The sequence below is a fragment of the Parambassis ranga genome, chromosome 5 (genome assembly GCF_900634625.1).
Source record: "Parambassis ranga chromosome 5, fParRan2.1, whole genome shotgun sequence".
NCBI classification, from domain to species: Eukaryota; Metazoa; Chordata; class Actinopteri; family Ambassidae; genus Parambassis; species Parambassis ranga.
This window is the reverse complement of record NC_041026.1, coordinates 12124873-12136639: the sequence shown is the minus strand read 5'-3', so window position 1 is coordinate 12136639 and position 11767 is coordinate 12124873. Positions and strand designations below refer to the sequence as shown.

General features: G+C 40.5%; 1 protein-coding gene across 9 annotated transcripts in view; it reads left to right on the top strand.

The window, feature by feature from the left end:
* The first annotated feature begins 957 nt into the window (after positions 1–957).
* Positions 958–11767, top strand: part of slmapa (sarcolemma associated protein a) — a 40482-nt gene continuing 29672 nt past the window's right edge. For 7 of the 9 annotated variants that reach the window (XM_028405167.1, XM_028405170.1, XM_028405162.1 and 4 more), the window contains exon 1: positions 958–2689. In XM_028405167.1, coding sequence (XP_028260968.1) covers positions 2492–2689 — 198 coding nt within the window. In that variant the 5' untranslated portion in view covers positions 958–2491. The remainder of the gene's footprint in view (positions 2690–11767) is intronic. The other 2 variants (XM_028405166.1, XM_028405165.1) reach the window with 1 other exon arrangement.

Here is an 11767-nt window from a genome sequence, read left to right as displayed (position 1 = left end):
GATCCTCAGTGAACCCTGCATCAATCCTCAGACCTGTCTGACCTCCAGCTTTTATCTGCAGCCTCAGACACAACTCCGAGGGCACCGCTGCACCTTTTGATTCATTCATTAACCAACAGAAAGAGAATCAAAAGAAATCAAAAGAAACAGTCGTAATTTTAAAAAGACTTATTGATTGTATTCGTTATTTTGCTGCATGTCAATATATGACTGACAACAAAACCCCATTAACGACTGCTTTTTTTAAATAAGAAAACAAAAAGGCATGAACATTTCAGTGACATCTCTTTTAAATAACAAACTGAATTGCACACAATGAGCAGCATGGATGTCTTCTGGTGTTCTTAGCTGTTTGTCTCATCCAGCATTGATTCAGTCTCAGCTGTCAGTTTGCCAGAACACATCAGCAGGGACACTTCTGGAGCCATAAGCAGAATTTGATCCCCTCTCACCCCAACCCCACTCCACCCTGCTGCCCCAGTCACTAGAGACCTGGATAGAACCTTCTGTGGAAACTGGCATTTAGTATTCTTATCTATCACATGTTAGTGATTGTTGGTGGTTCACTGAAAAGAGACGTGTAGAGCCTTTTGCAGAAAACAAATATTGTTAATAAGTGGGTCATTTGTAATGTTATGTATCTCAGTGACGATACATTCACAATTTTGTTTTAATTCTGATTAAATATTGGAAATATGAATTCCATATCAGTTGTATGTTCCCCTTATTTTGCAAATATCACATTTTATTCGAAAACAAACTACTGCATTATGACAGTCCGACATTTTTAAATATTAAACAAGCTAATAAAATCCATGATCAAAATCGATTAATATATATTAAGCTATATAATTTAGTCTTTGTAAATCTAGTCATATTTCCGTTTTCCCAGAGAGGGTTGATTTACTGGGCTCAGCGGTGAGCGGAGTTGATGTGACTCGGGCAGTGAACGCACCACGCCTGTCTGCTCTCTAGTTACAGTATGGCGGCTGGGACTTGCGGAGGAGGAGGACAACTTCTTCTAGATTCCTTCCAGAAAACTGCAGGAAGGCGGCAGTTATAACGCCAAACCACCACGGCAAACAGAAGCTGGACTGTGACAGACGGGGACAGCGTTACTTGTGGCCTTTACCGAGACTTTTTCTGGAAGATAATCGGGCCGGTGTGATGCATGAGGACCCGCAGTCAAGAAACTCCCATGGTTTTTCCGCGTCTGTTTCTACCCTGACTGTCAGTTAGCCGGCTAGCTGCTAGATAGCTCACCTTCATGCTAACGCTCGCTTGCAGGACTCCGTAGTAGCAAAAAGACGCACTAGCTTGCTGCTTCTGTTTGCTCTAAGGGACAGGGATGGCATATCGTTTCCATTCAGTAGGCGAACTGGTTGAGAAAGGTGGGAAGAAAACATCTGGAGACCTGAATGATAACTTTGCCAGCACTCATTAGCCTAGCCTAGCTTGCTGGTACAACGCCAGAAAACGTTCGCCGAGAGTTAGCGCTTCGCCTGTCCACTAGCGAGCTAGCCAATTAGCATTTTAGTTGCACAAGACGACCTGCTAATCCCCAGTTCATCGCAGCGGAGTGTGTTGAAACGTCGTTGTAATTCAGACGAAGAGTGGGCACTGAACTGTTGGCGAGCCTTGGTTGACCGTCAATGCTTTATAACTCAGGGGTGTTCCTGGCATTCTTGCTAGGCGGTGTTGTAGGTGTTCTCTAGAGGGAGTGGTAACGGTAGGTAGCTAGCTAAGGTTCCCTGTATCAGGGTAACAAGGTCACTCAGATATCACAGATTGTAAATAAAATTATTATCATAGATGACACTTCACTAAACGACAAACGCGTGTAAACACGACTGGAGTGCTGCGTTCTGGGGTGTGTGTTGGCAGCCTGCTCAAGACAAGATACAGCTCAAACGCGCGCAATGAATTGATTATCTGTTCCTGATAAACAATAAATGGATGGTTTGCTGGACTAACCAGTTATATTAAGGTCAGCTGCTGCTGTTTTGTGAGGCTAAAGATCCATTCTGGTAGCTAACGCCTGCTTCAGTGCTGGAATAGTTTGATGGACGTGGGGGGCTGTTTGCAGGACTGTCAGTGCTATACTCAGTCATGTATGTCTTGACACATGGCACCTTGGTCTCTACATAGTGCCTGCTGTCGGATATAAGTGTCGTTATGTAGGTTTGGTGGACAGTCAGTGCAGGGAATGTCTTGTCTTTTTTATACCTGTTGGTTTCCTTTTTTTCCCTTTTTTTCAAACATAGGAAAGTCTTTTTGAATCAAAGTGGGCAAGTGCTAAAGCCCAGGCTATGTGCAGTGGACAATGTTTATTAGTTAGTGCCTAGAGGATTAGAGGACTAACTACTCTGCCTACACATAGGCCACAGATATTATAGATTATTCATTGGGGATTGTACAGAAGCCTGCCACTCTGGATCAAGAAAACTTGTCCCTCGTGTCTGGTTGGAGTAACACACTCAAGCCAAAATCAATGCCTTCAGCGCTGGCTGTGTTCGCCTGCCGACCCAACTCGCACCCATTCCAGGAGCGGCATGTGTACCTGGATGAGCCAGTCAAGATTGGCAGGTCGGTGGCTCGGTGCCGCCCGGCCCAGAACAATGCCACTTTTGACTGCAAGGTTCTGTCTAGGAATCATGCCCTTGTATGGTTCGACCACAAGACGGGCAAGGTAAGAGACAATGGAGACATTTCATCTCTGCAGTTCGCCCTAAACACCTGCTTCCCTCTAAGACATCAGCTGTTCTACTGAGTATTTTAATGTTTACTTTTTATTTTTTTTAAACAAACAAAAACAGGATTACACATGAAAATCTCAAACAAACCAGTCTCTTCAATAATCTCACGGACCCTTTCCTCACTGATAAATTCAAACTTCCAGCAGTGTTTCAACAAAACACACTGGAAAGCTTTTTCCTTGTGTGAGGTGGTGACATCTGTACAGATTCAGTTTGTTGCTTGGCGGAAGACACCAAAATTAATGTTGCCTCCTTTTGACTATCCAGTTCTCTTCTGGGAAGGTGATGCCTTGTCCCAGTTGAGTATAGGAGTTCCCAGTGGGTGGAAGGTTGTATATTGTGTTCCTCAAGTCAGGAAACCATTAAACAGTTTAAACAATCTTTAGATTTAAACGTGTCTGTTCTGCCTGGAAAGTTTAGGTTGAAACCCTGTTAGGTTGACTGCCTTCTCATAGGGTTTTTGTGTAATTCTGCTGTGAAAATCCATCCTAACTATGTTAAGGTATATAAGAACTTTGAAGTCATGATTCTAGCTTTTGCTTTTACCTTCCTATTGTTGTTTTGTGTTATAAATCATGACTTCTCTATCTGTAGCGTTTCATCTCACAAAGCGTGATAACGTTTTCCATTTTTTTAAATCCTTTTATATTTTCTGTAAATTGTAGCTTGTTACTTCTGGATTCCACTAAATTAAATGCAGCTCCTTATTGATTGAAGGCCCCAGTCCAGCCCAGTCTAGCTTTGGACTTAATCCTTTTTCTAAAGAACCAAACTGTTATTTCTTTAAAATCCACAGGTCTGAAATCTAAAGCAGATAGATCAAATCTGTGTGTTGTAGCATCTGTTGTTGTGTGTCTGTAGTTTCCCTGTAGAACAGGTTGAACAGGCTGAGACAGCCATGGGATTACCCAGTTATGTGGCATGCAGGGACTTTGAAATACTCTGTGTGCGTGTGTTAGTATGTGTGTCTGTGTGCACACAGCATAAGCTATTTATAATGACACCAGTAGCGTCATCCTTTCCTCTCTTTAGGATAAACACACACACTTATTGACCAAATGCACACACACACACACTGATTTGCTGGCACTTAGGATGTATTGAAATGGGATTAGTTATTTTAAGTTATTGCCTTATTAGTTTTTTTTCATGGCTCAAAAGGCTCTGTTGGTATGTGAATCTCAGTGTAATGAAACTGGTCATTGACTGGCTCTAAACAGTTTGCAGTGCTGAAGACATGAAACACAGTAGATGCTTCATTGATCCAAATACAAGATGGCTCCCTTCAGAATGACTTAAAAGTTATAATTTCACAACTAAAACAAATGGTCACATTGCAAAAATGTTAGACAATAGGTCAGCAGCTATTGGTAGAGAATACAAGGTTTTAGGTCTTGAGTCATTTTGAGCTAGGTGACTGTTGTTGAGACAAAAAAGGCTTCTGCAGTGCTACCAGTCCGCCATGATCGGATCTGCTAATGGATCTATGGTTAATAACAATTCACAGGAAGTGTGAGATATCATAGGGCATCTTTTCAGGTTTTTCTGAGTCCATGTCTTGGCATGCTACTGCTGGTTAAGTTTTGACTTCATCTTGCAAACAGTTACTCATACATAGGCTGAATTTAAGCTGATAAACCTCACTTGCCTAACCAATACCTCATAACTGTAGGTTCCTCTTGCATAAAGAACATTGTCACATGAGTCTGGTTAAAAAAAGTTTCCCATTGCTGTAAAAACCTGCTCAGTGTATGTGATGAAAGTTTGTTTTACATTTGTTTAGTCACTGGTGTGAATCAGAATATCACTCTGCAGTTAAAATGTGAATGAAACTGTTGTAATGTACATATTTAAACTCTTATGTTTCAGATGGGTTTCGGTCCTTATCACTTTTTACTGGCACTCCATCTATATGTGCAGTGGATAGAAACAGGTGTATTGTATTGGTTGCATCCTGTGATTGATGAACCAATCACTTGCCTCATTTATTACTTCAATATTGATATTTATGGGGCTATACATGACAGACCTTGTGGACGTTCAACTGGGATCCCAGCAGTTTGAATCTGAGGGTTTAGCAGCAAAATGTAATCACTTCCAAGAGTCATACATTGTATATAAAGGCTAAGAAGCATCTGTGACGTCAACCATAGATTTCTGAAGAGTCGTTTAGATTCTCTGTGGGAGGACTGTTGCAATGAGGTGGAACAGCAGGAAGCTTGTGCTGTCTGCACCTGCCTGTCAATCAGCGTGGTCTTGTCCTAAATTGTGCACAATTTTAAGTCTTTATATAATGTCATCCACCGTGCAGTTGTCACAAAGAAGAGGATATAGGGATTGACTTGTTTTTGGACCCAGTCTCTAGAGGCCACAAGGAGACTTAGGGATTTTGATATTTCCACATCTGCGTCACTGTTTAGCTTTGGGGGTTGCTGACATTTGTGTCAGTTTTATTGTTTTGCAGCCCAAGTGAAATGATTTAGACCTTTAACACTATGTACTATAGCTTGCTGATGTTACAAGCTTTTGACACCTTTACACAACTCTTATGAAAAGATGATCTTACTGACATTGAGATGAATATCTGAGGGGCTCTTAGAGAAAATGATTAAGTGTGTATTTAAGCAGCAGCCATTATGGGAAGGTCAGACCAGACCCAGCTGCTTCTTTCTTAACCCTAAAGGCCCTGGGACTGCGGTTTGGGAACTGCATTGCTAGAGGATCACAGATCCAGCCATTTGGGCATCCTGCTGTTAAGTGAGAGGAGCAGTCAGTTCAGTGCAATTGTCAGATAAGATGTGAGTGCTGTGTCATTTGGTTTCATAATCCTTCCTTCCTCCATAATTGTACATAGACTGAGTATGTGATCAGACATTGTGATTACATTTTTGTTGTTGTATTTTTGTCAGACTCCGGCAGCGCACATATTCCATTAATAGTTCTTTCTGCTTATTATTGCTCTCATAGCTAAATCCATGATAAGATAGATAATCATTCTGCTGCCCAAAAATTGTATTGTAAATGTTAGATATGTTTTGTTTCTAATAATGTAATGGTCACCCCCACAGTGGTAAAGTGTATGTTGTGTATGTTGTGCAGGTTGTCTTAAGCTTCAGGAGTGCAGTGATGTGACACATAAAAAGAAAATTGTGTGTACTTGAAAGGCTGTCGGATGGACAGTATAAGTGTGGACATACCGAGTAGACTGTGCCAGCTCAGTCTACTCGATCCTCATAGTGTGGATTAGCGTTACTTTGTGGCTAGCTTGTAAGTCTGTGCCACCACTGTTTCCATTTGGCAACTCCTCTGCAAGGGCGATCCCACCCACATTTTCCCCTAAGTAAGTCCATAATCAGTGCATAGAGGTTACCAGGACAGCATGTTGTGGATAGATTTTTCAATTTGGAAACATAAAATACCAAAATCTCCTTTATCAAAGTTGCCACACAAACATGTATGACTGTTTGTTGTGATTAATAAAATCATTAAGAATGTTGTCATGTTATAGTTTTAGCAAAATAAAGTAAACCTGTAGAACCTTTTAATTTGAATGCGTATTAGTGGAAGGACTGTTGTGTGGATGGCAGTAACCATCATCTAACTAACCTGTGTGTTGGTGAGCCACTCAAAAACCACTGCACAGTCTGTCAGTTGGACGCACATGCAGATATGTAACAGATTAGACCAGATTTAGGACTCTTAGTGGAGATCTCTGTAATACAGCTCCATCACTTAGCTATCCAGCCAGCTAGTATTCATTCATCTGGTGGATGAGTGTACACTGAACCTCAACACGTGCCAGTTGACCTGATCAGACTGGGTTTATCCTCCTGAACTATGTGCTCAATTCTAATGACTCTCTTAACAGATAATTTAAGCTGCCAATCAAATGTAGATGACCCCCACAAGTTTATTTATACTGGCAGATCGTTCTTTAGTAAGTGCCCATATTGCTGCATTAGTATCATGCAGTCATAGCAGGAGCAGTGCAGGGCTATGTTGGGCTAAATTTGTCTTACCCGGCATGTTTTCCTGCTGGCAGTCTGTGTGCCCTTGTGCAGTGGCAGTGCTTCACATCAGAATCTGCACAACTATCCTCCTGGCCATCGTCATGTTTGGGCAGTTCAGTATGCAGGATTTAGAGCTGAGATGAGAAAAGAATGCAAGAAATACCCAGACGGAAATTAAACTATAAATGATTGGTTTAAAAGCTGTACCAGCTTGAACTCTCCGATTTACACAGGTGTAAATACCAGTTAGCAAGTAGAAACCTGTGCTGGGTACCACAGAGGGGATATCCAGATGAAAACCTATCCTGTTATTTTAGACTCATCATGTTTGTATACTTTATAAAGGTTCCATGGTATGTACTGTACTTGGTATATATTCAAAAACTTCGGCTGTCGTGCATCACTTCAATACTAAATATTATTATAACATTTCATCTCCTATATATTTGAACAAAATCATCAAAAGAAACCTAAACTGTTTACCACAGTGGCTGTTAATTTTTGCTCTAAACTTGCTCATTCTAGCATGACATGCTTTTTGGGGCCACCCTGTAATAGTAGTTCAAGGAACTGCAGTTTTTGGCACTTCCTTGTTAGCTTAATTCCTTATCCCTGGAGTTGTAACTATGTTAGGTTAGAATAATTCCTTTATTATTGATGGTCTAGTTGAGGTTAAAATGAGGACATGGGCTACCTTCAGAACATGACTCATCAGTTTGCTGTAGGCCCCAGGTAGGTCCATACATCTTCTGAAATAGAAGAGAGTGTCCGTCAACCAGGCAGCTGTAGGAGAGCAGTGTTGACAGCAGAGCTGAGCTGTTGTCTGATATCAGTATTCCACGGCATGGTAATGGCCACAGTATGAATACCAGCACAGCACAGGAATGTTGCTACACAGACAGGCCACAGCTCTCCATCACTCTTTATATGTGAGTGTGTGTGAAGGAATAAGACACTGTTGCTATGAAAGGCACCCTGGCAAGCTCTGCTTTGGCATTGTACATGTGTTTAATGATGGCACCGCTGCAGCATGACGCCACAGTGTGTTACCGTTGAGTAAAAATCGAGAAGCTATTCCAAATGTCCATTTTATTTGTTTACAGTTACATGTTAGGTTTTCCTTTTTGACTTCACTTGCAGTGAAGTTGTCAAAAGTCAGATGTTAACAGTTAAACATGGATGTTTTTCAGATATGTTACTATACAGGTTCAGTAGCAGTATTAGTGAAAAAGAGAGGGACTGCAGCATCATGCTTAAGTTTGTCTCAGTTTCTAGCCATGCTGATTTAATAGAAGTGCAAAGCTTTATGTTGCAGTGAGTGAACCATGACCCTATACTGACTGAAAATGAGATGCTAGAAAGGTCTTCTAACAGCTTAGGGTTGTGAACACACACTATGTTTGATACATCTGTTAACCATTTCATTAAGAAATATTTTTCATTTAGAAACCAAAGAATGCAGCAGTCTTATGTTTCTTGTCAGTGTTTGGTGAGCTTGACTTGTAGCATCAGCTTTAACAATTTTGAACCTGAAACTTAAATCTGCCGAGCTTGAGGTAGTATTCATAACTTGTTGGAATGTGATGCAGGCCATCAGAAGATATGCTTGTGCTATATGTGTAAAAGCCCATATACTATTTGTGTTTCTTACACCACCCCATTCTACACCAGCTCTATTAATACATATTTTGTTTATTTTCAAGGAAGCACAGAAAAGATTAACATTCCAACTAGAGCTGAGCATTATTTAGGTTTGTATGAAGATTGTTATTAAAGGTCAGAGGAGCAAACAGTTTATCCGGTGCTGTTGAGCAAAATAAACTCCACTTGACAGGTGAGCCAGTCGGCTCTACTGCCTGATGATGTAACCAGTCTTCCACTTTTCAACACTTCCTTGCACAGGAAGGAGGTTGCTGTTGACATGGTCCACCCTCATGAGCTTATTCTTAGAAATTTTCAGCAGAAATCATTAATGTTCAAGGTTGTGATAGATATCTAGTTTTATTTGTCCAAACCTGGTCAATTGATAGCTGCATCCCCACAGCCTATGGTTGTGGCTCTGTTGCATCTTTATTCTACACTTTGCTGTGGAAATGCATGGAGACAGAATGACAGTGCATTTGGGTGCAGCCGTTAGGTCTCTAAGCTAAACGGGGTAGGGCATTACGTAGCGCTGGGCAGGTAGCCGAAAATATATCGAAACCGATGTTTAGACCCTCTAACCGATCCTCTAATCCTACTCATGTCTGTAACATGCATATCGTGCGCACACACACACAAGTTTTAAAGATGTTTTGCTGCTGAACAATGGCAGAAGCAGCAGTTTAGGTGAACATGTTTGATAAACACAGAGTCTTTAGTGTGGCTTTATACTGAAACCTGTGTGAAAGCATGTTAAAACCTCAAATTTAAGAATATGATAACTGAACTTTTACATTGTTAGATTAATTATGAAAACGGTCAATGATTAAATTTTCTGTTGTTTTATTGGCCAGTTAAAGATGACCTATTTTCAACAATAGGTAATCCATTTTGACATTATAATCAAGTGTATTTTGTAGGCCTCTAATGTGACCAGGTATCTGAAGCCAGAACACACATGCACAAGCGAACACCTTTCAAGGAAACGCACACACTCTGCGGCAGGAATATACTCCCTGATTAAAAGCTCTTACCGTTCCTCAGTAGCAGCAAACAGCCTTTTTTTGGTAATGATGGCAAGAGTCCAAGGCTTCTGTCAGCTGGCTCTCTGTACAGACACACAGTCAAACCAACAAACGCTCTCCAGCTCTCTCCATCTACAGACATGCTTTGTGACCTGCTATTGCTCTGCCAGGTTTACAAGTCAGAGAAACATCCCAAGTTGACTCTGAGACTTGTCTGTCTCTCTGACTGAGCAAGATTTTAACAGTCATCTGACACACGTTATGGATAATTTCAAGTGCTGCTTTGACTGGTTTCTTCAGAGATTCTTGCAATTGCAGATTAAAAATGAGTCCTTTCTTTACTGTGCTTTGCCCATTTCTGGATTGCAAAAATAATTCAGGCTTGTCAGGGCCATCACTGGATCTATTGTACATCTATTGTTTTGAGTGGAATGAATGTGCTTTTTTTTTCAACAGTATGTGTACACTTGACAAAATAGGTGTGTCAAATTATTTAGGCTTAGTCAGCAATGTAGTGGTATTTAATCAACATTTAAGTAAATATTGGATTTGAATCAGGATATCTGTAGTTGCACAGTCACAGAAAACTTTTACGAACAGAGACCTGTAAGTGAAAGCTCATAATCATTCAAACCCTACACAGGAAATCATTTAGTTACTCACTCGCTCTCTGCTCAACAACACTGGTAATACAGCAGATTGAACATATCGGTTATGACTCACTTCCTTCAGTGTGACATTCATTAATAAAATATGGAGAAAATCTCATGCCTCATTGCCAGTCCTGTGGTGTGACCAATCACTCAACATCCACCCTCAACATGCAGCCTTTTCATGGCTTTGCTGTCAGTAATTATTAACAGCTTCCTCTTTGTTGAGTATTTGACCTTACACTTGACATCTGGGTTGTGACCTCTGACTGTTATGTGCTCATTGATCTGTACAGTAACAAACTGTACAACTCACTTTACATTCTAGTACAATATTATTTGTACCATATCAACACTTCAGCCCTTACACATTTACATATAAATCCTTTGTTCGTGTCTCTTTTTGTAATTGCTAGCACTTGAAATCCTAATTCTTTTTCTGTTCTCTACAAAGTAGTAGTCTGGTCCCTCTGGATTCAACTTGGATTTCTAAGCGGCAGTACCAGGAGACACAGAATAACCTCCTTCTAGATATATTTGGATAGACATACAACCAACCAGAGAAGCAAAGTATGTAACAAGTGTAGCTCATCAGATTATCAACAAAGGACCTAAAATCGCATGCAGATGAGTAGGTATGCCATGAAGTGACTTCGGTTTTGCAATTGAACATTAAGTTATAATTCATTTCTTGGTCCTGCTTTTTGTAAAGTATTTCCTAACAAAGGGAAATCAACTGAGCTCAGTATGTGGGCTGCAGAGCTGTCCTTATGTCCTAGTAGGTGGATAAATAATGAGAAAAATATCTCTGTTTTAGTTGATGTGGAAATGAAGGATGTCTGACTTCTAAGATATTTACTCACGGTCGTGATGGTGGTTAGATTTAAGTCTAAGTTGAGTGAGTTCTAAGAAATGCATACCACAACTAGATATTTTATGTAACTAGATATTGTCTGTGTGTCTGTTTAGTTCTCGAGAACACATGAATTAAATTTGTGCCTAATTATTTCAAAATTGCCACAAACATTTACTCAAACTTGAGAATGATTTTCATGGTCATCATTTGCTGCAAAATTAGCACAAAGATTTCACGTGGAATTATTGACATCAAAAAGTTTATCTGGATTGAGTTCAAATGTCACCTGCCCTGTAAAATCATAATGCTGTACAAAACGGACGACCTATTCCTAGGAAAGAAAAGGAAAAGAAATGTAAGCCTATACAAATGGTCAAAGTGAATCTTTTATATTCACAAGTATCATCTTTCATATTTGGTCCAAATGTCTTGGTGTGTCTGACGTGCAGTTTTGGACAAGAAGAATCACTCTCACAGTAGATGAAAGTAACTGTAGGAAGCTGGAGAAATCTCTCTGTCCTACTCTGAGGTGGAATTATTTTTAGTCATATACTCAAACTTGTGCAACTCCTACGAGAGATTCTGTGAGAATTTGTCTGTTGGATGACTGCAACTTTCTTACTTGTTGTGTGTGTGTGTATGTGTGCTGCCCAACCAAACTGGTGTCATGTGTCAACCTGCTGACTGGTTAAGTGGTTGTCTTGCCTATTGGCTACCAGCTGATGGTTTTCACCATTTTTGGAGGCTAAGGGCAAATTAAAAACCAAACACAATTACACAGCGTTCTCTTGGCTGACACTAATGAGGGAGGAAAGAGAGGAAAGGAGGA